Source organism: Phragmites australis, chromosome 12 (genome assembly GCF_958298935.1).
Source record: "Phragmites australis chromosome 12, lpPhrAust1.1, whole genome shotgun sequence".
In the NCBI taxonomy this organism is placed as follows: Eukaryota; Viridiplantae; Streptophyta; class Magnoliopsida; order Poales; family Poaceae; genus Phragmites; species Phragmites australis.
The window spans coordinates 26,573,363-26,600,034 of NC_084932.1; the positions used below are offsets into that span (position 1 = coordinate 26,573,363).

The window sequence follows — 26,672 nt, forward strand, 5'->3', positions numbered from 1 at the left end:
TTGTGTACTATTCCTCGACAAGTTTTATGGTGCATTTTTTGCACTCATAAAAGATCTGCTGATAAGCCAATTCTTTGTTTGGGCATTGACTTTTTTGGAAGCTGGAACCAAACCTAAACAAACAAGCCCTGAGTGTAGTATATGCATATAGTGAGTTGGCCTATGTGGCCCATATACTCTAGGCCCGCCCATGAGACCAATAAGGCTACTATATAAAGGTAATCAGCAAGTTATTAAGGATCGATATTATAAACCGCTACCACCAAGAATATAAAGAAAGCATAACACACATATGCCTGGGATCTAGCACTGCAAGGAAACATTAGGCAACGCTACTTCAACTTTTACTTACAGGCAGGATAAGTTCATGAAAAAGCCTTCACCAAGGGATCAAATTCTCTTTTCCGCGAACATTCAATTGAATGACCCCTACTACTCAAGTGAACTACTCAACGACAATTGCTGCGTGTACCATCATTTCTAAACGAGGTGGGCTCAAACACCATGGAACACGTAAGGATAGTGGTTGGGCGCAGACAAGCACTAGATACGATCATCGTGATGTGTATGTGCTACTAACACGAAAGTGTGGTGTGGGGCACCGTCAAGCTCCGGTGCTAGTTGTGAGGGTGCAGACTAGGTGCACCATGGTCATATCCCCGTGCAGGCATCACCTTGACCATGGTTGTCAGAATTGCAATTCTACGATTTTTTGGTCTAGATTGACTAGATCGATTTTACGATACTAGTCGATAGAATTTATGATTTTACAATATTAATAGTTATGATCTTATGATTTGCGATCTTACCGTAAGGTTTCCGATTGGATTCATAATCTGCAATTTTAACAATCTTGACCTTGACACTCTTGCCCTAGTGGCCAGGTGACCATGGCTAACATGCAACTAGTGGGCCAACCGAGGTGGCACAACCTCGTGGCAGAAGAACAGTGAAATTACTTGACAATGATAGTGTTGAAAAAGATTCAACAGTAGTGACTAATTAAGGATAAGTGCTAGTCATTAAGGGTTGGGGATCTCACACCGTTTTTAATGCTTAAACACCAAGAGGAGGCCTGCAGCGACCCACCTAGAGTTCGACTGGGGCATGACAAGCCTATCATATATACTCCCTCTGTCCATCTCTATAAGACGTATTTTGACTTGAAAAAATCTTCGAGAGAGTATTTTGATCATCAATTTCCCCTATGATATGTTGTCAATTGCTAAAACATTAGCATCATATTAAAAGTATTTTGAAATACGAATCTATTGATGCAACCTTTGTACTCTAAATATACATATACTTTGACTAATTGTTGGTCAAAGTTTACAAAGTTTGACTTTTTCAAATCAAAATACGCCTTATAGAGATGGACGGAGGGAGTAATGTTTAGGTCATATGTGCACCCTGCAATTAACCTTAGCTGTCCATTTGTTGTGGAACATATCTAAATTGGGCAAAAACTACCTTGATCATATCTACACATATAACAACTCTGAAAGTTTGAGGAATAGACTAGACAATGTCAATTCAAGAGCATATTCATGAATGATGGATATCAAAATACACAATGAATCATGTCCTTCAAGTAGTATGTTGCTTCCTACTGCAGGGTTTTCAGAAAAGTTTTCAGCAAAGTGGTATAAAAATTGATCCAATATAGATGGAATCTTGAGTAGCCACTGGTTTTGGACACTAATTCAGACCTGCTATCTACGAAGAAATACGGATGAAACAAATAAGTATTTATTAGGGAATATTATAAAGATCATATATATTTAAGGTTAATGTCTTGTATTTCAAAAACAGGTTTTGAATTTTAAAAATATTTTTAAATTAAATTTAAATATTTTTTGGTGCATTACATATACCTAATCACTAATGGATTGATGTATACAACCGTAGATATTCTCTCTCCTCTGATATTATGAACTTTCATATTTATATGTTTGTTGTCATAATCATGTTTTTTTCTGAATAAAAGTCGACTTTCTCTTGCACAGGACGGTTTTGGAGCTATTGCCGGTTGGTATACATGCCAATGGCTTATATCTACGGAAATAAGTTTGTTGGGCCAATTACACCAACAATATTAGCAATAAGAGAGGAGCTATATGATGTACCATACAATGAGATTGACTGGACGAAAGCTCGTGGTATTTGTGCTAAGGTTTGTTTATTAAGTTTTGGGTAGATCCTAGTACAAATGACATTCTTTTAAGTACAAATTATATATAATAAGTGGGCTTATCTCGAATAAGTATGATACCATAAATAACCTAAGTCAATAGTCTTGTTTTTGTATCTACGCACAAAAAGAAGTATTTTCTGATTATGTATTAATCCTATACTGCACTATCCTTTTTGGTTATGTATAAACTCATTGCATAGGGAAAGCTCATGAAGTGATTTTTTTGTGATAAAATGAAGTGAAGATTTGAAATGGATGTCAGTACTTGTTTGTAGATTTTTGCATCTACTTTGTATGTTCTAATTGATTTTGAAGTTAATTTGTTACTCCCATTGTTGTTGAGTTTTCATAGTAGTCTAAAAAAAAGTATCACCAAAAAATTTCACCAATTGTAACAATTATGAAAGAAGTCTTTGAAATCAAGAAAAAAGTGCAAAAATATTAATGTCAGGAGATGATACTTGAGCACTACATTTACTTAATTTACTCCCTTACATATTTAATAATACCTTAATACACTAACATTTTTCTGAATTTTCAAGCTTTTGAGCAGAATGTGCGCATAACACTTATGATATATTGGAGTGTTGGTTGTTATGCACATGTGTTTAGTTAGTATACCAGAGGTTGGTGTAATTACTAGAGCCTATGTTTTAAGTGTCATCCATGCAAGACCGCATGAACCATCTTCAAGATTTGAAAAAAAAATGAGAAATTTCAACATTTCTTGTCACATCAGCCTCCAATGCGACACTTAGTGTTTAAAATAGAAAGCTGATTCTTATATGCACTTGTAAGACAATAATCCATTCATTCAAATAAAAACAATAAAAAAGAGATATTTCCATTTTCCACACTAATTCATTCTAGCTACATCTTGTTCACAATTCTTATTTTGTTTTTTCCACTGCAGCGTGTCACTAACATGTAGGCATAGACCCTAGCAAATAGCAAAAATCAAGGTATGGATGGGTTAGTTGTAGAAACAAAAACAAAAACCCCTCAAAATATTATGTATTGTGTTTCAAATTTTAAAATATGAAAATAAAAAATAAAGTAAGTAAGTTACCACATTCATGCACCTCATTCTAATGGTTTCAGTTACTACGGTGGTGGGAAGTGAGAAAAGGTTTTGAGCCCTAAAAAAACATGCTGAGGTTATCTGGTATGCTAGCTGTCGTTAATTGGAAGATGTTAGAATTACAACTTGAAGTCATAAATTGATCCATAAAGGTGTTTGCTTTTTGTGTCGTAAAAGTTTCAGTACCTTGATTCTATATAAGTTTGATTTCATAGAGTTTTCACTTATAACCAAGTATGGGTAGCACTAAAAAGAAGAAAAAAAATTAACCAGTTGACTCTATGTTATTTTTGTTGTTGCATGCAGGAAGACCTTCGCTATCCACGATCATTGGTGCAAAAATTTGTATGGACTTGTGTTAACAAAATTGTGGAACCAATGCTGAATTGTTGGCCAGCTAATAAATTAAGAGATGTGGCACTGCAAAACATCATGAAACATATCCATTATGAAGATGAAAGTACTAACTACATTTGTATATGTCCCGTAAACAAGGTAATGTATGCAAGAATGTGGTTTAGTTGCTTGAGCTTTCTAACAAAAAATATGATTTCACCTCTTCTACTTTGTCAGCAAATTTTAGTGCACTAACCTAGATTTAACTTGTTTCGGCAATACCAAACTTTCTATTTTGGGCCAGGCCTATGCAAATATCGAAGCATGACCTCAAAGGCACTATAAGTCACTAAACTTGTGATGTTGTCCCACTAGGGATGCAAGTTTTGCATTTTCTGAATCACTGGGTCGACCCAAAACTCAAAAAAATGAACTAAAAATTCATTACCACCCAATTTAGTTAAGAAAAAAATGAACTAAATAGTGACCCAGAACTACCCATTGGGTACCCACTTACATCCCTATGTCTCACATAGCTACGTCTCTGTATGTTAGAATTGGACATTTAGTTAGCTGAACTTGTATAAGTGGATTAATCAACAAAGTTCCAAGCTTTGTGTTATTCGTACACTACTGCAAAAAGGCATATGAGTGCCGGTTGAAAAATGGCTTCAGTGGTAATTTTTCAACCGGCACTCTTTACTCGGCACTGATACTCGGGTAGTATTAGTGCCGGTTGATCACCCGGTATAGTTGCTATTTTCAGAGAATAAAAAAAGAATTGGCGGTGGCGGGAGCGGCATCCGAGCCAACTCGAATGCCGCTTCCACCGTCGCCGCCGCCGCCAGGCACTACCGGGAACACTTCAAACGCGACGGGTCAAAGACCGCCGCCACAGCTCATGCACAAGATAACGCAGCCGCTCTGACCACAAACACAAATCAATTCATCTCATCCATATACTCATGTCAAATACAAGAACACAATCAAAATGACTATCTAATCCATATACTAATAAAGAACAAATCAACTCAAACCGCCACTGGCGAGGAAGACATGAACTGATCAGACCGCTGCTCCGTGGCCTGCAGGCGCTAGCTCATCTGCGCTAGCTCCTCCCCGATGACCGCTGCTCCTGACGCAGCCTCTACACCTCCTCGAGCAGGGCCTCCTCCCTCTCCTCCCCCTCCTGTTGATCCTCTCCATCACGGTACTGCTCGCCGGCAACGGAGCAGGAGGTGTGTCTGGCCGCGCTGGAACGATTCATGCGCGAACTCCCACCGGTCCGGGTGCACGTAATTAGAGATTATATAACACCTTAGCACAATATCTTAATCACAAATTTGCTGTGAAGAACCTAAATGTGCAAATCGTGGGTTTAGGGGCCCATGTGACACCACCCACATAAGTTTAGGGACCCGTGTTGCATTTTGCTCATCATCATTTAATTTTGTAGGCTTCGTAACAAAGCACTGTTCCCAGATAGTGTTGGGAATTTTTTTTGAAGCTTGGAGGCGGTGTTAAATGGACTTATTCATTTTTTATTGATATCTAACAATGTTATAAACAAAGAAAACTTATCATTTGTATCGCATAATCAGTTTGGACCGTGAACAAGTATCTTAATCTATAACTAACCTCTTGTTAGTTTTCCGTTCCTAGGCGCTAAATATGATTTGTTGTTGGATAGAAAATCCAAATTCGGATGCATTCAAGCTGCATCTTCCAAGGATCTATGATTATTTATGGATCGCGGAAGATGGCATGAAGGCACAGGTACTATATTGCCATGTCCTGTTCAGTAATTGTACTTCACTTGGTCATGGTTACTAATGGGTTAGAAGCATTATTTATATCGCTAGAAACATTAGCTATTCCATTCGTTTGATCCTTTTTCAGTGGGCTGTCACTTTATGCATTATCTACTTGCCGACTAATTACTCAAAGTATTCTAATTATGATTAAAAAAAATCTCAAAATGCTAGCTATTTTTCATTATTTCTAAATGTAAACTGACTCTCCTTTCATGTATTTTACACAGCACACTATTTATTAATCTGATGTGATAGTACATTAATATATAGTTTAGCAAGTGAACTGGACCCTTTTTAATTTTACCCTTTCCACAATACTTCCTCTTTCCACTCTGTCTTCCTCCTTCCCAGACCATCGTGCCCCTCTCCCAGCCGCCACCGCTGGGCGGGACCTCCGTTGTCTTGCCGTCCCGCTCGCCACCATCGCCAGGCAGGTCGCGGCCCCGGTGTCATGACCCTGTTGGACGGCTACGATAATTCCTCTCCGCTCCACGCTGCTTCGGACAGTCCAGCTATGAAACACGCGTTGTCGTTCGGTAAATAGTAGTTACCGGGTAAAGACAGTTAAACTGTGGTTTAGGTAAATTGGCTTTAGGTAATTTGGTGATGAGCTGTAACCTGGCTGGGATTGTTATAAACCCAATGCCGTGATGCTTTAGACATCTATCTGAACAATCAAATACAAAATGGAGCTCGGATAAGGAACGATGCTGAGGTTCCTCCGAAATCCCCAAAAATCTCTCCTCTGTTCTTACATTTTTCCCCGATCGATCCTCTGGTCACGACAACTGGTATCAGAGCCAGAAGCTCCTCGGAATCTATTGGAGACGAAGCTGATCGCAGTACCAGGTTGGCGACTCGTTTGCTCGTAAAATCCCTGGCAATTTCGGCTTCGGATCCGGCGGCGACGGCGGGGGATTGGATTCAGGCAAGGGTTGCGCGGCGGGTTCGCGTGTGAAATTCCGTAGCCGATCTCCAATCCAGGCGGCGGTAGAGTCCAGGGTGGATCTACAAGGGAGGAGCAAGTCTCTGAACTGATTCACTCTGAAGAGCTGCGCTATGACAAGGAACACCAAGGCAGCGGCGGCGGCGGTGACAGCTAGTGTGATCACTAATCCAGATGAAGTGGACGGATCCAGCCAAGGATTCGTGGAGAACATGCAAGATGATGTGCTGGATCTCAAATCCAGAGTAGGTAATGTTGAACTCCATCTATCACACATGCAGGATCAGCTAAACTCCATCCAGACCACAATGCTCGAACTGGTCAAAGGGCCTAGAATGGTAGAAGAACAAGTACTGAGTGAGACAGCCAAGGGCGTCGGTGTAGATGCGGAGAAAGAGGTTGGGAAAACTGCAATAGGGGATAGGGAAAGCAAGTTACTCGGACACATGAACAATGACTTGGCAAATGCAGTGATCTCTCCTGCTTTACAGAAGCATTCTGCGCCAATTGGAGTGGTATACACCGAAATGCCCACTAGATCCCAGAACCCAGCACTTGAGAATGATTATATGCACATTAGACCTCTACAAATGCCAATTCACTCCTCACCCAATTATGCTCCCCACCATCCTTACATACCACCCCATGCTAGGGAATCTGCTGGAAGATCAAATTCCTGGAATCAGCAAGATAAGTGGGGTAGCAAACCGCCAGATGCTTCGTTCAGCCTGTCTATATCTAGGCCCAAACTGGATTTCCCGTCATTCCAAGGGGATAATCCTAGTGGGTGGACAAGACAATGTGAGAAGTATTTTGAGCTTGCATCTGTGCCTCCTGATCTTTGGGTTTCTATGGCCACATTGCATTGTGTGGGAAAAGCTGAGCATTGGTGGTCAGGCTTAAGACTATCTTCTAAGTCAGTTAGGTGGTAGCAATTCTGCACCATGGTGTGTAATAGGTTTTCAGAGCATAGCATGTATGACATTGTGGAGATCTTTCATTCCCTCTCTCAAGTAACTTCTGTGACAATGTATATTGACAAATTCGAAGAACTGATGGCAGGAATGCAAAGACAGCATCCAGGATTGCAGGAGGATTATTATGTCAGGTGTTTTGTGAGAGGCTTAAAGGACCAAATCAAACATTATCTCAAGCCACACAAACCCAGAACACTGGAGGATGCATATGGCATAGCTAAAGACCTTGAGAAGGCAGTAATGAGTAAGAAACACTACCCTGCAAACCTTGCCACAGCTAGTAAATTACCCAATCAAGTGACTGTCACACAGAAGACCAATATGTCAGCTTCTAGACCAGAGCTATTCGCTAGACCTGACAAGTTACCAAACATAAATACCAGGCCTAAGGAGCCAGGAACCTGCTGGAAATGCTCTGCTCCATGGATTCCTAAGCATAAAACCAAGTGCAAATACTTTCAAGGGGCTGCACATGCCATGTCCTTAGAACCAGAAGAGGCTGTAAATACAGATTCCCCACAGGAAGTGTTGGAAGGGGAGGATGCTGAAAACAAAGCCCCAGAACCATACTTGATGCAGATTTCAAAACAAGCTGTTCAGGGAATTAGGACAGTGGCCACCTTTTGTCTTCCATTGATGGTTAAAGGAAAAAGGGGGGTAGCCTTGATAGACAGTGGCAGTACTAACAGTTTCATGGATGTCTCATTCGCTAACAAAACCGGTTGCGATATACAACACATCCCATTACAGACAGTGAAGATAGCAGGAGGAGGGGAACTGAAATCAGGTGGATTTTCACCCGAATGCCCTTATATGGTTCACAGGGAGAAATTTTAGAGTCTATTCCAGCTCCTAGACCTCAAAAGTTATGATATAATATTGGGCTGTGATTGGATTTACCAACACAGTCCAATCAACATTGACCTCAAACGAAGAGTTCTGACAATCAACAAGGATGGTTCCAAACCAGTGGAGTTTGAGGACTGTCAACAACCCAGGTTGGAGTACTTAATGGATAGCAAAAGATTTGAAAGGATGCTGTCTAAGGAGGTAATGGGGTATATCTTGCATTTAAATGCTTCACCCACTGATTTCAATTATGAGGAAAGGTTGGATGATGACATTAAGCAATTATTGGAAAAATATGCAGATGTGTTCTCTGAACCTCAGGGCTTACCACCACACAGGAATTGTGCCCATTCCATACCTCTTAAGCCAGGTAGTGTGCCACCAAACCTAAGACCTTATCGAATACCTCCTTATCAAAAGGATGAAGTGGAGAGGCTGGTCAAACAGATGATTGAGCAGGGAATTGTCCAGCCCAGTGAGAGTCCATATTCTTCACCATCTATTTTAGCAAGGAAGAAGGATGGATCTTGGAGGTTTTGTGTGGATTATAGACAACTTAATGAACAAACAGTCAAAAACAAATTCCCCATTCCTGTGGTAGATGATCTCTTTGATGAATTACAGGGGGCCACATGTTTCTCAAAATTGGACCTCAGATCAGGTTTCCACCAAATTCCAATGAACAAAGAAGATGTCTCAAAAACAGCATTTAAAACCCATTTTGGACACTTTGAATTCCTTGTGATGCCATTTGGGTTAACAAATGCACCGGCAACATTTCAATCCTTGATGAATCAAGTTTTTGCTGCTTACCTTAGAAAGTTTGTCCTGATTTTTTTTGATGATATCCTGGTGTATAGCAGGTCCTTGGAAGAACACAAGAAACATTTAGCCAAAGTCTTCCAGATACTGACACAGAACCAGCTTAAGGCTAAAAGAAGTAAATGCATTTTTGCAGTAGAGCAAATTGAATATTTGGGACATGTGATAGATGCAAATGGTCTTTCAACTGACAAGAGCAAGATTGCAGCAGTAGAAAAATGGCCCACTCCCAGGAATATCACTGAGTTGAGGAGTTTTTTGGGACTAGCTGGGTACTATAGAAGGTTTGTCCAAAATTTTGGAATCATATGCAGGCCCTTGCATGATATGTTGAAGAAAAACTCTTTTGATTGGGGCCCATTACAGGATCAAGCACTGGCAGAGGTTAAACATAGGCTGACTACAGCACCAGTTCTTGCTCTCCCTAACTTTACTCAGCCATTTATTCTAGAAACAGATGCTAGTGGTTATGGCATTGGGGCTGTTCTGATGCAAAATGGAAGACCCTTAGCCTACTTCAGTAAGGTCTTGAGCCAGACAACTAGAGCTCAGTCGACTTATAACAAAGAAGCACTGGATATTTTTGAAGCCCTAAAGAAATGGCGACATTACTTTTTAGGCTCTAAACTTATTATAAGAACAGATCAGCAAAGTCTCAAGTACATTACTGATCAAAGGATTTCCGAAGGTATCCAACATAAGCTTATGTTGAAATTACTTCAGTTTGACTATGTGGTGGAATACAGAAAAGGGAAGGAGAATAAGGCTGCTGACGCCCTTTCAAGAATTGGAACTGCATGTCAGGCTATAACCTCAGTCTTGCCATTGTGGATAACTGAAATAGTGAAGAGCTATGAAAATGATCAACAGTGTCAGCAATTAATTGCACAACTAGCCGTGACACCTGACCCTGCTTCTCCTTTTTCACTCCATGCAGAGGTGCTCCGGTACCAGGGCAGGATAGTGGTGGGGAAAGACCCCGAGATTCAAAACAACATCATCAGGGCCTTACATTCTTCATCCATAGGAGGCCACTCTGGCATTTCTGGTACATACCAAAGAGTCAGGAAACACTTCCATTGGGTTGGGCTTAAGAAGTCAATAGCAGATTTTGTGACTACTTGTCCAGTCTGTCAAAGAGCTAAAGGTGAAACTTGTTCATACCCAGGGCTACTCGACCCCCTTCCTATTCCTGACATGGCATGGACATACATTACAATGGATTTTGTTGAGGGTCTTCCAAAGTCCAATGGCAAGAATGTGATCTTTGTGGTGGTGGATAGACTCACCAAATATTCTCATTTTATTCCATTGAGCCATCCATTTACTACTGCCACTGTTGCACAATCCTTCATGGACAACATATTCAGACTTCATAGGCTACCAAAGGCTATTGTCTCAGATCGAGACAGAATATTTCTGAGTGATCTTTGGCAAGCAATTTTCAAATCTTTAAAAGTTTCATTGAGGTTCAGCTCGGCCTACCACCCTCAAAGCGATGGACAATCCGAGAGAGTAAACCAATGCTTGGAAAATTATCTGAGGTGCATGACCTTTCAGGAACCTAAGAAATGGTACTACTGGTTGTCACTTGCAGAATGGTGGTATAATACCAATTACCATACATCTTTGAAATGCACACCTTTTGAAGCCTTATACGGGTACCCTCCCCCACTCATTAGTGAAGTTTCGGTTCCTAGACCAGAATCTTCAGCTAGAGACTTTTTGGTGGAAAAGCAAGAAATCTTAAGCAGACTTAAGGACAACCTGTCTCAGGCACAAGCCAGAATGAAGAAGTTTGCCGACAGGAAACGCACTGAGAGGCAATTCAATGTTGGAGACCTAGTATATGTCAAGATGCAACCTTACCGACAAGTTGCATTTGGTCTCAGGGGTTCTCTGAAATTGACTACTAAATACTATGGGCCATTTCAGATTCTTCAGAAAATTGGGACAGTTGCTTATAAGCTATAGTTACCTGCGGACGCACACATCCATCCTGTCTTTCATGTGAGTCAACTAAAAAGGCACCATGGCACACATGCTGTTCCCAGTTCTGATTTGCCCCTGGTTGATAAAGACGGACGAATCAAAATGAATCCTGCCGAAGTCCTGGATACTCGGGCCTTACCTAGAAAGGATGATGTTGTAACCCAATGGCTAGTTCAGTGGGAACAGTCACCACCTGAAGAGGCAACGTGGGAGGATAAAGGCTTCATCAAGTCTACATTTCCTGATTTTTATCGCAGCATCATAAGGAAGTGGTGGCCGCCAGACTCATCTTCAGACGGACAGTCTGACGGTCCGGTCCAATCTTCTCCACACAACCGCACCTGAGGACAAGTGCGCTCTCCAGAAGGGGGTATTGTCATGACCCTGTTGGACGGCTACGATAATTCCTCTCCGCTCCACGCTGCTTCGGACAGTCTAGCTACGAAACGCGCGTTGTCGTTCGGTAAATAGTAGTTACCAGGTAAAGACAGTTAAACTGTGGTTTAGGTAAATTGGCTTTAGGTAATTTGGTGATGAGCTGTAACCTGGCTGGGATTGTTATAAACCCAATGCCGTGATGCTTTAGACATCTATCTGAACAATCAAATACAAAATGGAGCTCGGATAAGGAACGATGCTGAGGTTCCTCCGAAATCCCCAAAAATCTCTCCTCTGTTCTTACATTTTCCCCGATCGATCCTCCGGTCACGACACCCGGGCTATCCTCTAATTAGCATTCCCAGTAGGAAATTATCTACTGTGCCTCCTGGATCTGTAGTCCGCTGCCAGGCTTCAGCACGCAACTCATGCGCCCCTGCTAGGCTTGTGCGCGTTGTCGTAGGGTTCGTGTGCACCGCCTGATGCAAGCACCTCCGTCAGGCTCATACCCTTCTCAAGGAATCAAACTACAGTTGTGGCGAATCCTTCTCAAGGAATCAACACATGGTAAAAAAAAGACCAAGCTGCAATTAATTTTTTGTTTTAACCTGGTCACATGACACATGCTCGGAGATGCAGTAATATAAAGAAGTCAAGAACATGGCACATGCTAGACGAAATGCAGCAACGGGAGAACCTTTTTCTTTTTTATGAGAACACCGAAGGGAATGACCTTTGTTATCTTTGAGATTTAGTTTCTGCCTGGCAAGCCTTGACCAGATGACGAGGCCGTCTTTATCTGGTATTGATATTATTAGACTATGGCAGGCATCATGCCATCAGCAAGGTCCAAGGCCAGGGCAACCTGTCCATCATAGCTATGGTTTACGTACGGCCTTATACTCCCTACACGATCAGTGTGATGCTTCATTACATCTATACTGTAGGCATATTTGAGCAGGCCTGGCCTTTAAAAGTGATGTGTTTGGACTTTTCCTTCCTCTGAAGAAAAACCACTTCTTTACCACAAAAAAGTGTTGAACACAATTTCTCCATGATAGGTGTACGATGGTTCTCAAGCCTGGGATACAGCTTTTATTGTCCAAGCCTATTGCTCAACAAACCTTGCTAATGAGTTTGCTCCAACACTTCGGAAAGCTCATGAGTTCATAAAAAGTTCACAGGTTCAGTGTATCTATCCTATTTTCATAAGTATAGTTCAAAATAACAATATTTGCATAGAAAATTTTGACATGCATTTCTTTTTTTACTTAGGTTCGTGAAAACCATCCTGAATACGAAAATTATTACCGCCATAGATCAAAAGGTTCATGGACACTTTCAACAGTAGATAATGGATGGTCTGTATCTGATTGTACTGCAGAAGCACTTCAGGTAAGTACAACTTTCTTCTGATATAGTCTCTTATCCTAGAAAGTGGCAAATGTTATTCCGTGGTAAAAAAAAATATAAAGTAGCACCTAACGATAATCTAGTTCTTTTTCAGCTATATATATTTAGTCAAAAAGTCGTTATGTTTTATTTATTCTAATCATAACATTGATTTTTATGAACTTATACAGTTAGGTGCATATATTGCACCCATTATGGTTTGTTTGCACAATAGAATGATTCTAAAGTTCCCAATAGGTAAATGAGTATTGGATAGAATAGGACATCTGCACTTTGAAAATTCCCAGAAAGGGTTGTTCAAATTGAACCAAGAGAAGGAAGCAGGACTCACATACTCAAATATAACAAACACAGTTCGTCTTGATTTTTCGTCTTTCTACTATGCTATGGATATATTATCATCTTTTTGCACACAAAGTTGGAATTGCAAGCACATGTTCTAACATGTCCAGTACTGATGAGTTATATGGCATTTTCTAAGTGTGCATATGTGCAAACCTTTACAGTGCGTCCATATGTCACTAAGTGTATATTGGAATTTTCTTCTATTTACCCTTAGTTTGATTTCCTTAGGCATTGTTCCTGTTATCAAAGATTTCTCCCAATCTTGTGGGAAATCCCATAGAAGGAGAAAGGTTGTATGATGCAGTGGATTGCTTGCTTTCTTTTAAGGTATGTCTCTGACTAAAATCATTTATCATGTTCTTATATATATTTTCTGAGACTTATGAGCCTTTACTTCTAGAAGATCACATAATTCAGTTTAACACCTACTAGCTCCTGTGCCAGCAACCTCTTGCACTCTAGGACAAGTTCAAAGGGTTTTAATTAATTGAGTGATCACCATTCCATCATTTCAAAATCGGGAAGATATCAACTACAAATGCCATCCATTGTTTTCGCACCTTGGAAGTCTGCTGCCACGGCCATTTTGGCTGGATCCTTGCCCGTAGGAGAATTTTGCTAGCTGGGCCAAACCAAGCCTCGGCCGGTAGTAAGGAGTGGCCTGAAATCCCGCATTGAATCAGGTTAACTTGGTCATGCCTACTCTTAGTGTTAGATAACATAGCACTTTTAACTTTGATTTAATCCATAGATAAATCATAAACACGAACAGGTAAACTAGCATAATCATATAGCATGAGTATATCATGTACATATATGTAACAGGACTACACATGTATCTCTCTAATATACTTGATGACAGAAACAACAAAATATTAAGTATGGCAAACATGAGAAAATAGGAAATCAGATCATAGTGATTGTACCAATCAGTAGTAAGAGATGTAGAGCCCCCCCCCCCTCCCCCGTGATGATGATGTAGCGGGCGAGGAGGATGAGGACATAGAGGAAGCAGATCATGAGCAGTCACTCCGATCGCTTCTCAAAAATCTTATTCATCCATTCGATGGGTTTCGAAGACATGCTCTTCCTATCGTCAGTGCACGCCGAGAGTAGTCTACCTGTGGAGGCATAGTACAAATGAAGATGCAAAAATCCTAACTCCCGTATTTCCCTTGTGGTGGCGGACAATATATATATACTTCCGGGAGTACATACTCCCTACTATGATATACAACATAAATGAACTGGATATACTCCTTTATCAATATGAGTATACTTATATACTCATTCTAAAATACTCCAATGTGAACTACATGAAAAAATTGAAAACAAGTACATCAATTTTAATAGATTTTGATAATATCTTTATATTTGTACATAAAATGTAATATACTCAAAAAAATATGTCCAAACCACATAAAAAAGTATGCATACCACTTGGATGATCTTATATACTCATATGCTCCATGTACATACCATTTATCACATTAGATACTCCCTATGTTATAAGATACGTATGTGGGAATACATACTCCCGGGAGTACTAAATATGTGGGACAATACACACACACATATATATATATATAGGGCCACGCTATTTAACGCACTGCGTGTTAAATATTATTCCATGCGTCGCACCCGGACCAATCCGAACCCACCGCAGTGACTAAACAGGCCCGTAGGTGGGAAAAATAGGAAAACACCTATTAAGAAACCGGAAACCCAAAAAACACACGTTATAAAATAGAAAAATACACATTGTAAACAGGAAAACACCTATTAAGAAACCAGAAAGCCAGAAACACACGTTATAAAATGGGAAAACATGCATTATAAAATAGGAATGCCGGAAAACACATGTTATAAAACAGGAAAAACCTATTAAGAAACTGGAAAGCAGTTGTTGGCAGCAGCGCCATATATGGAGTATAGAGGAATAACAACCTGCGAGATTTTCTCTCTAAATAAGGAAATTAATCACGTAATTAGAAAACAATCTTCAACTAATTAAGTAAAGGGATAACAACATGAGAGATTTCCTCTCTAAACAAGGAAACTAATCATGTAATCAGGAAACAGTCTTCAGCCAATCAAGGAAAGGGATAACAACCTACGAGATTTCCTCTCTAAACGAGGAAACTAATGACATAATCAGGGAAATAATCTATGGGTAAACAAGGAAAGGAAAAATATGTAAAATGATCAAGTAACCATATATGTGACGTGTGAAATCACTTGTTTCCGTGTTTTGATGATTATTTTCATCATTTTTCGGTTTTGATGAGTATCTTTTCCGGTTGAGTAAAAGGCGATTTTCGTGTACAACAGAAATATTTCAGCATTTCCACGATAATTTTCCAATTCTAATAATTATCATTTCATGTTTGCAATTTTCATCTTTTACTTATAGTTTTTTTTTCTAACAATTATGGTTTTTGGTTGAGTAAAGAACATGAAGAAAAAAAGTACAGGGAGAACATTAACTAAATGATTTGTCCACTCAAAATTGAACCAAAAAAATATGAAAAATTATCACAATATATGATTCAACATATCTCTTTCTGTACTAGAAAAGATTTCAGAAATATTCCCTTAACACATCACATTAACTCAAGATCAAAATTGTACACAAATGAAACCCAATGCTTGGATTGAAAGAGATGGTAAGAACATGACGGCTACCATGCTGCCACTTGGCCCAGCAAGCACTACAAGAATCGTGGGTGGTGCCACTATGGCAGTCCCCGCCGAGGTCTAGGAGCGCGAACACGACCGGTCAGCGCATGCACCCGCCACAGCACCACCGCCAAGTACGTCGATTGGGCCGACGGTGGAGACTGGAGAGAGCACTTGCACCGATGGACGTCATCTCAGCTCATCGGTGAATGTCGGGGAGCAAGCGCAGCGAGATGGAGGGATTTACAACCATCTCAAATCGCCCTCACCAGTATTGGCCACAAAATAGGATCTAGAGATCTCCAGTGGTTTGTGCAGGATTAGAGGGGATATACGGAAACAATTGCTATTTAAAGACAAGTGGGGTGGTTTTTTTGGGTTGCGGAGGTAAAAATTACTGGTTTTTCCAGTTGCGGAAGTAAAATTATTATTTTTTTCAGTTGCGCGAGTAAACTTCCAGCTTTTTCCAATTAAGGAGTAGATGGCCCATTGATTTTCCGGTTGCTGGAGTAAAGTTCCGGTTTTTCTGTAGTAGTGATCCTATTGAGTTACCAAACCCTGAGTGTGTGGCCTGGGTGAAGAAATGGATGGAGAAAAAGAGAGTTCTTCAATTCCTAAATGGTCTGGGTCCAAAATTTTAGGCAAGATGTGCTGCTATGTTTCATCAAGCTAAACTTCCTAGCTTGGTGGAAGACATAGCTGCTATGGCACAAGAGGAGACCAAGCTAAAGGTAATGCTTCACCTCCACCCCATCCAACTTTTATGGTGACAGGATCCCAAGAGATTAGGGCATGTTATAATTGTGGTGAGAAGGATCATTTGAGTTGTGATTGTCACTAACCTTTCAAGTCTAATTGTGGAAGAGGAAGAGGCCATGATAGAGGTGGACGAAGAGGGGGTGTGAGTCATGGTGGAGGAAGAGGTTATAAAGCTAATCTTGTTATGACTGAAGAGGGCATATCTAACGTGGTCACAATCCCAGCTACTAAGTTAGAAGAATTGAGGAAGCTAAAGGAGGATGAGAAAAATTCAAAAATAGATGATCAAGGAACAACAACTTCAAATTCAGATTGGATATTAGACTCAAGAGCATCTAGGCATGTCACGGGTATGTCAAGTGAATTTACATCTTATACACCATACTCAATAGAGAGATAATCCAAATGGTTGATGGGACATCTCGACCTATCATGGGTGTGAGCATGGTGCAATGCACACCATCCATTACGTTCTCATCAGTACTATATGTTTCCTCTTTTTCAGTGAATGTAGTTTCAATAAGTTCATTGGTTTATTAAATGGATTGTCGAGTTTCCCTTGATTGTGAAAATTGTTTAATTTGGGAAAGAAAGATGGGAAGAAGGCTTGGGACTAGAGTTTGACATAATGGACTCTGGTATGTTGCAAGATGGATGAAACAATATGTCTTGCTCTGATGGTTGTTGAGAGTGAAGAAGAGGTTAAGGTAATGCTTTTACATTGTCGACTAGGACACATATCTTTTGATATCATGAGTAAGGTGTTTCCCTATGAAATGTGTAATGCGGATAAACGTAAATTAGTGTCTGGTGAATGTTAGTTTGGAAAGCACACAAGAGTTTCTTATGTGAGTAGGGGATTGTGAAGTGTGCCACCTTTTATATTAATTCACTCTAATGTGTGGACTTCTCCTGTCACTTCTATTAGTGGAGCAAAATATTTTGTCCCTTTCATTGATTGCTACTCTCGCATGACATGGTTATACCTTATGAAACATAAAAGTGAGGTACTTGAATGCTTCAAGGACTTCTGTGCATGTGTCAAGAATCAATTCAATGATCATATTCAAATTATTAGAACTGATAATGAGACTAAGTATGTGAACAAGGAGTTTGGAAGTTTCCTTTTCAAGGAAGGAATCTTACATCGGACTTCATGTCCTAATACCCCCCCCCCCCCAACATCAAAATGGAGTCGTTGAAAGAAAGAATTGACACCTCTTGTAGGTAGCTCGTTCTCTCATGTATACTATGAATGTGCCTAAGTTCTTGCGGAGTGAGATTGTTTTGATTGCTACCCATATCGTATGGCATTCAAGAGTGCTTGGGATGAAGACTCCTTATGAAATATTGTTTGGGAAAATAAGTTTGTTATTCCACCAAAGGTATTTGAGTGCACTTGCTTCGTTTGAGATCATAGACCTTAAGTTGGAAAGTTGGATCCTCAAACTGTCAAGTGCATCTTTGTGGTCTACTCATATGGGCTAGGGATGGCAATCGGGTACGATGGGTACGGGTAGTGCTCACCTATACTTGTACTTGTCGGTTTTTACCCGCCCGTGGGTATGACTAGATGGGTGGCGCAATGGCGCTAGCGGCAACGGCGCGAGGTGGGGCGGTGCAGCGCGGAGCGTTGTGGGGCGGCACCGGGCGGGTCGGGGCAGCGTTATGCGAGGTGGGGCGGCACTACGCGAGGTGGGATGGCGCATCATAGGGCAGCGTTGGGCGGGTCGGGGCGTTGTGGCGCGAGGCGGTGCCGGCGGGTCGGAGTGGCACGAAGTGGGGCGACGTAGGGTGGGTCGAGGCATCGTGGCGTGGGGTGACACAGGGCAGTATGGCGTGGGGCGGCGCTGGGCGGGGCAATGCAGGACGGGGAGGGGTGACATGGCACGGCGCAGGGTGGGTCGGGATAGCGTGCCATGAGGCGATGCTGGGCAAGGTGACGCAGGGCGGGGAGGGGTGACGTGACGTAGTGTAGGGAGGAGCTGGCGGCGGGGGGCGTGCTGGGAGCTCATGAGACGGAGTACGCTGGTTGGGAAAGGATTGGGGATTTGGAGGATTTGGTTGGGCCCACCTGTCAGACTTGTTTCACAGGTAAATAGGTTTCGCGGGTATGGATACTCATTACCTGTACCCGTACCTATCTACCCGTCGGGTAGTATTTTCTGCCTACAAACGTACCCGTGGGTACCAAATGCTACTCGTACCCTATCCTATTCAGATATTTACCCGCGGGTAAATGGGTAATTGGGATAAATTGTCATCCCTAATCTGGGCAAACGGGATACGAGTGTTGGAGTCCATCTGAACGTCGTATGTTTGTGAGCTTGGATGTGACTTTAAGGGAATTTGTTCCATTTTATGGGGAAACGATAGATTTGAGTTCTTTATTTGCTAATCATGAATCTTCTGGCATGTACAAGGATGGAATGCTAGAGGCTAAAGAGGAGGAGCAACCAGAGGACATAGGAATTTTGACTGGCTTGATTCCATGTCCACTTGCTGTGAGTAAGCTGGTACATGATGTAAGATCATATGAGGAAGATAATCTACGAGTGTATACAAGGATGAAAGAAAATCTCAATCAACTCCCTCCTGTTGGTAATGAGGCTGCGAGTAAGTAGGGGAAACCACAAGTAGTGGAGTAGCACCAATCACCAATTGCTATAAATGAAGTAGATCAGTTGTTGGAGACAGGGGGAGAAGAAGTTGAATCCTCCATTAACCTACCTATTGCCATAAGAAAGGGAACAAGGAGTACCGCAAGAAAGTCTCATATAAGGTATGGCTTTGAGGAATCAAATAGTGATGGGTATAAGAATGACATAGCTAAATATGTCTCATATAAGTCATTGTCTCCTGCTTACAAGCTTTTGTGGCATCACTACAATCAGTGACAATTCCAAAATATTGGAGAGAAGCCAAACAAAATCCAAGGTGGAAGGAGACCATGCTCGAGGAGCTAGCAGCACTTGAGAAGAACAAGACTTGGGATCTTGTTCCGTTCCTTACAGGCAAGAAGGTAGTTAGTTGCAAATGGGTTTACACGGTGAAACAGAACCCTGATGGAAAGATAAAGAGGTATAAGGCAATATTAGTGTCAAAAGGGTATAGCCAGACTTATAGAATTGATTATGATGAGACATTTGTGCCAGTTGCAAAAATGAGCATGGTAAGAACACTAATCTCATGTGCAGCTAATTTTGATTGCCCATTGTACCACTTGGATGTTAAGAATGCATTCTTACATGGATATCTTCAAGAGGAAGTTTATATGGAAATTCCACCTGGATTTGCTCCTGATTAGACTAAGGGAAAAGTATTGAGATTGAAGAAGTCATTGTATGGTCTAAAGCAATTGCCAAGAGTATGGTTTGATCAGCTCAGACGTGCAATATGCAGTATGGGATACATACAGAGTAATAGGGATCATAATGTGTTTTATCGTCACTCTAGAAATCATGTCACCATTCTTCCGATCTATGTAGATGACATAATTATCACTGGTAATAACACTTTGGAGATGGCTCATCTAAAGGAGAATTGAAGCAAAGAGTTTTAAGTCAAGGTTTAGGCCAACTCTGTTACTTTCTGATTATTGAGATAGCAAGATCTCCTAGAGGGATTATTCTTTCACAACGAAAGTATGACATGGATTTACTAAATGAGACAAGTATGCTTGGATGTCGTCCTGCTTCTACTCTGTCAGTGAAATGGGATCGGGGGGTCCCCGACTCCCAGGGCCAGGTCTGTAGCAGTGCCACGTGGCGCCATGCCTTAGGGGTCACCTCCCCGGGAGGCCCCCGAGGGCCCAAGGAACACAAGTTCCGGGAGAGGGTGCTCGGGGCCGAGAGCAGTGGCCCCCGAGCACCCGAGTTCCCCAAGGAGCCAAGAACCAGTCCCGGGAAGGAGTGCTCGGGGCCCGGGTCGGCGGCCCCCGAGTGCTCGGAGTCCCCCGAAGATCCGACACGAACAGTACCGGGAGAGAGTGCTCGAGGCCAGGAGCAGTGGCCCCCGAGCACTCGGTTCCCCGAGGACCTGAGGAAGACAGTTCCGGGCGGCGGCGTGCTCGGGGCCACGGACACGTGGCCCCCGAGGATCCGAGCTCCCTGAGGACATGAAGTTAACAGTACCGGGAGAGGGTGGTCGGGGCCAGGAACAGTGGCCCCCGAGCACCCGAGTCCCCCGACGACCCAAGATGAACAGTACCAGGAAGGGGGTGCTCGGGCGTGGCTCCCGGGCACCCGCAGTCCCCCGACGACGTTAGAAGCCCCTTGTCGCTGGATCCCGTGAGGGCTCAGCGGTGAAATGTCAATCGGTGGGAGGCCCGTTGCTGCCTCAGCAGGAGCAGGGGCTTGTCACTTCCGACCACTCCCCCCACGCTTATCGTCAGTCCCTGCTACCGCCTAGCAGGGAGGCATAGGAGCATTCAATGCTGCAAGACTTATCGCCTGCCCCCCTGCTGTGTCAGACTCTATCTGACCCAGCGGCGTGCGGGGCGGCTCAGAGGCTAAAGCTGGGACGTGAAGGCCAACGGGACAGCTCAAGGAGCGTGTAGTCAACCCCTGTAACAGCAAACTGTAGCGTCAGGATATCTGCTCTCTATTTTATGTTTACGGGAACTTGTGCCCCCGGCTGGGCACGCAGGCCTCCCCCAGTTGTATAAGAGGGGGAGCACTCCATCAGAAAAAGATATACCCGATCAAATGAGAGGTCTCTCGAGAGAGGTCTCTCAAGAGAAGGAGAAGTTCGTCAAGTTCAGAGAGTCCGGCACTTGAAGACCCGGGCTCCAAGTAGATAGACAAGAAATACCATTGTAATACCACCCCCGTCTACGGGGCGTTGGAGATCCAAAAAGGGCATTCCAAGAGCCCTCATAATACAATAGCACACACACAGGAGTAGGGTATTACGCCTCCGCGCGGCCCGAACCTGTCTAAACGCCATAGTTTTCCTCCGTGTCCACCGGCCCGACTGGTTCCCACCTGTCTCATCATCCGAGGCGGACTCGGGATCATCCCCCCGGCCGAATCTCTAAAAAGGGGTCTCTCGGGATCCCTGCAACAGGAGTTAATCCTCCGACATACTCCTATCGAACAAAATCACAAGTTGGATAAAGATAGATATCAAAGACTTGTGGATCGGTTGATCTACTTATATCATACTAGGCCTGATATAACATATGCAGTGAGTGTAGTTAGTCGATATATGCATGATCCTAGAAGTGAGCACCTAGATGCAGTCTACATGATCTTGCAATATTTGGGGAGTAGTCCTGGTAAAGGACTATGGTTTAGGAGGAATGATCACCTAAATGTAGAAAGCTATTGTAATGCCGACTAGGCTAGCTATCCTGATAATAGAAGATCAACTTCTGGTTATTGTAATTTTGTTGGAGGAAATCCTATGTCTGTGTAGTTAAGTGAGATGTTATGGATAAGAAACTTATTATCTAAATTGAAGCTATCAGAAGGGACCTTGAAGCTTTGGTGTAACAATAAGTTGGCGATCAATATTTCTAATAATCCAGTTCAACATGATAGAACCAAACATGTAGAGATTGATCGCTTCTTCATCAAGGAGTGATTGGATGATGGAACACTAAAACTAAGTTATGTGGCCTAAGGTGATCAAGTGGCGGACTGTTTAACAAAAGGCTTAGGAATTAGAGAATGTATATCTGCGTGCAGCAAGATGGGAATGATAGATATCTATCACCCATCTTGAGGGGTAGTGTTGGTGTGTGTGTGTGTGTGTGTGTTATCTAATTATGGAGTAGTATAGGAAGCAAAATATAAAATGTTGTAAGATTAAAGGAACACTAGAGGGCAATGGAAAGTATCGAGAGCATTCCACAAAAGTCAACACTAATCAACACAACAATGCCAAGAGATCAAGTCAGGGTTGCCTTTCACCAATGAGGCCACCAAAGCAGCACACCAGCCTCAGGTTTTTGGGGACTAGAGGAGTCCACCATGGTGAAACCGGCTGGGACTATGGTTTTGGGATAGGTTTTCCTAATGAACCAGATCTACAAAAATAAAGAAAACGAAAGAATGATCTAAAAAGAATTTAATATTTTACTTCACACCAATGGTTATTGATCACTTTTTTCCTTTGAAGAACAAAGATGGCACCTTTTCTACATACGAGTGCAAGAGAACTACAGCTTTATTGGAGGTGAGTATTTTTAACATTGCACTTTTATTTTATGGAAAACCAAAATCACACATTTTCAAGTAGATTCTCTCCAGGGGTAGAAGAATATTTGTAGAAAATTAAACCACATGAGATGCAAATAATATTTTTAAATCTAGGAATGTGAAAATTTAAGGGTTGTGCATGCGTATGCATGTTGTGTACAATTATTCAAATTGTTAAAATTTTGTTCTTGTTTGATACATCAGGCCTGACTATACACTAACATGAATTTTGTTGGCTCTAGGTTCTCAACCCTTCTGAGACTTTTCTGAACATTGTTGTTGATTACCCGTAAGAGATGAAAATATCTTCTTACTTGAATACAATGGATTCTGTATTTTATAATATATATGCATGGGAGCTAATTCATCGTTTTTGACCAATTGATAGATCTGTGGAATGCACATCATCGGTCATTCAAGCTTTGATTACGTTCAGAGAGCTGCATCCAGGGTATCGCAATGAAGAGATAGGAAAATGCATTGAAAGTTCATCCAAGTTCATTGAGAACAAACAACGAAAGGATGGCTCATGGTCTTGAAAATCATCTTGCTTGTTATGTGTTGTTTTTTCGAACTTATGTGTGCAACAATAACTAGATTACCTATTGTATAACAGGTTTGGTACTTGGGGTATATGTTTCACTTATGGGACATTCTTTGCGGTAAAAGGATTAGTTGCTGCTGGAAGAACTTACGAAAATAGTTCTTCCATCAGGAAAGCATGCAATTTTCTGTTGTCAAAACAGCTAAGTGCAGGCGGATGGGGAGAGACTTATCTTTCTAGTGAAACTGAGGTAATTCTTAATTTTCCTTATCTAACCATTTGCTTTCTTCAAGGGTTTGTATATTTGTTAACTTGATATGTTAGATACATGATATTATCCCTGAGCAAACTTTTAATCTGATTGTTTTTTTTTAGATAATGGGAAAAAAAAGTCCTGGCCTTTTGTATCGTGTGATATATACAACCCTAATTCATTATTACATCATCTCAACTCATAATTGAATGTTGAAGAATATGCAAATGTAAAAAATCATATGAATGTAAATCATCGATCACATTGTCTAGTACTAAACCGCCACCCAATCTTGGTGAAGAGCTTCATAACTACCACCTCCAATACTTGGCACACTATGCTTATGTTTTCTCTCTCGCTTTCCTGCTGCATCAATCTCTAGAATCTCAATCAATAAGTACCCCTGAAAAGTACCTGCATAAAAGAGGTTATTGTTTTCTTATCAAAGACAATATCATTACAGCAAGCCAAATTATCCAAAAAAGAGCAGCCACCCTAACCAAGATTTCTTTCTTTTTACTTGCTCCTAAGTCACCTAACCAACCACGATTTAATCTGATCATCTGACTGGCCACCGGCAAGCTAGTTGCCAATGGTGGATGCTTGTGTGCTCAATTTAGTCATGGTTGGCACCAACAAGTGGGCTTTTAGTAGGTTTTAACCCTAGTGATTTAATCCTGGAAGAGAAAGAACAGGAGTAGTCTTTTGTTTCTGGACAATATCCAACTAGTCTAAGACGCTTAAGTGGCAATCAGTTGGTTAACATCAACTTTGTAGCCAAATATATGTTGAATAAGTTTTTATGGTAAAGGATCAGATTTCTATCCATGTAACTTAGAAAAAAGTATCTATTTGTTGTACACTATCCATGGTAAAGATTGTCTAGACACAAAAAAGTATCTATTTGTTGTACACTATCCATGGTAAAGATTGTCTAGACACAGGGTTCAGGAATACGGAACTTGTGGCAAAACCAGAACTTGCCCAACTAGCTAGTGGTATCCTGATGGTAAGTAGCTTGTTTTCAGGTTTTTTCCATGCCAGGTTTTTTGGGATTCTTTGAGCTTTTTCAAATCCCAATTTATGTGTCGTATATAACAAATGTTGATAAGCATATCCTACCAAAAGCGAGGATCAACCAGGGGTCACATAAGGGCGAAACAACCTGTTCTTTTAAAATCCTAGTCAGATTTGGTTTTTTTTTCCAAAATCGATATAACTGGTCGTTATTGCCGGAATATTTTTTCCAACCCTGTTTAAACCTTTGATGAGACATGGTCCTTTGAACCGCTGATACATACTGTTCAACATTGATTGGTTCGGACGTTAATGAATTTTATCATTGTTTGCTGGCTTCCATTGTAATATTTGACAGGATTATGTGGAGGCAAGTAGTCCTCATGCAGTGAACACAGCTTGGGCAATGTTGGCTCTGATTCTTGCTGGGCAGGTATACATTGTTACATTTGAATTGTCATTAATACATTATTTATGAAACTATTCCAATGCTACTTGTCATTTCATATCATGGGCATGGAAAGCAGGTTGAACGAGATGCAAAACCTCTATACCGTGCTGCAAAAGAATTGATCAATATGCAACTAGAGTCAGGCGAGTTTCCCCAACAAGTAAGTCTTCAAATTTTTTTTTTTGCTACAGAAGGATTACAAACACGCATGTAGCTAACTCAGAAGGGAAAATGCATTCTCACGAATTTGGCAGTTTCATTTTTCTTTTAACAGTAGGATTATCTCTATATAATAGATGCCGGAGTATTACGTAACAAGAAACCCTATCATATCATCCCTATTTTGAATGGTCGCACAAGTGCGCGCTAGTTATAGGTCAAAACGTTTTTTTTTACAATCATGTATACGTCTAAGTTGTCATCTGTGCATTAATCGTCAGGTGCTTTTGATTGCAGGAACACGTTGGATGCTTCAATTGTTCCTTATACTTCAACTACGCCAATTACCACAACTTGTACCCAATTTGGGCTCTTGGAGAGTTTCGAAGCCGACTTCTTGCACAAAAGAAGAGAAATGGCTGGGCATGATTCCTTCACCTCCCTGCTCCTACGGCAGATACGGGTAATTGAATGTATAAACAAGATTTGCAGCCGTTTGCATTGAGAAGATGTCCACGGATCCAAAGTAAATAAAGTCCATGATATGTGTATCATTCACAAAAGAAGTACTGTCTTACTGGATGTTACGAATTATAGTTGTGAGACAATGCGGATGACTACCCATGTCATTTTCTAATAAGTAGATGATGAGCAATTGAGAAAACTTAGTTCAAGGGGTTTCGGAGTTTGGAGTAGAGTTGTTCTGGTTCAGCAAACATATGTAGCTTAATTTCCCTTCCTTTCCTTCTGATCGTCGTTAGAGCTTCGTCCTGCAGTTCAACATACAGCAGAAATTCCGTTCTTTCTTCTTCTATTTTTCTATCAGCTGCATCCTTTTTCCTCTTCTTTTTTTTTCCCCTCCTAGCTATTTCGTGACAGTGGAGTTGCACAGCAGTTAGGTCGCAAGATACCAGTTTCCTATTAGCATGCAGCAAAACCTGGAGTGTGTCTCTGGGTTTCTCACACGTACTCACAGGTCACACAAGATTTTTTTTTTCGACTCACACGACACAGGCAAGCATTAAAATCTTGTCACCAGAACACAGCTTAAATACTCTGAATGGACGAGGATATTGGTAAATATTGAATATGTGTCGAATAATTATATATAGTTGTTACATATAGAACTTGAAATTGTATTAGCGATATACAGTGAAACTAGAATAGTACTCAGTGGAATTTTAGTATGATTTTTATAACCAAATCTCTTCATAAATATGAGATGAGGACCACTGTTATAACAATGATGGCATAGCGACAGGTTCGTAGGGATTGACGGTGGTTCTGGTGGAACCCCAGTGCGGCAGATATTACTAGATGGGGAGGAGCACCTGTAGTCATACTCTGGAGATATAGGGTTCGGCTAAATCTCGTTAACAAATATCGTACATCAGTGTCGTCTGTGATTGTATGTATCGTTTTAATAGATCGATCTGGCTAATTTCCTAATAATAATAAAA

At 41.4% G+C, this 26,672-nt stretch overlaps 1 protein-coding gene across 1 annotated transcript in view; it reads left to right on the top strand.

The window, feature by feature from the left end:
- The window catches only part of LOC133887485 (achilleol B synthase-like), a 43,962-nt gene extending 20,616 nt beyond the window's left edge, over window positions 1-23,346 (top strand). The window contains exons 6-14 of the mRNA XM_062327454.1: window positions 2,007-2,173; window positions 3,582-3,770; window positions 5,274-5,387; window positions 12,451-12,573; window positions 12,665-12,784; window positions 13,376-13,474; window positions 22,709-22,765; window positions 23,031-23,077; window positions 23,177-23,346. Coding sequence (XP_062183438.1) covers window positions 2,007-2,173; window positions 3,582-3,770; window positions 5,274-5,387; window positions 12,451-12,573; window positions 12,665-12,784; window positions 13,376-13,474; window positions 22,709-22,765; window positions 23,031-23,077; window positions 23,177-23,327 — 1,067 coding nt within the window. The 3' untranslated portion in view covers window positions 23,328-23,346. The remainder of the gene's footprint in view (window positions 1-2,006; window positions 2,174-3,581; window positions 3,771-5,273; window positions 5,388-12,450; window positions 12,574-12,664; window positions 12,785-13,375; window positions 13,475-22,708; window positions 22,766-23,030; window positions 23,078-23,176) is intronic.
- Window positions 23,347-26,672: the final 3,326 nt, after the last annotated feature.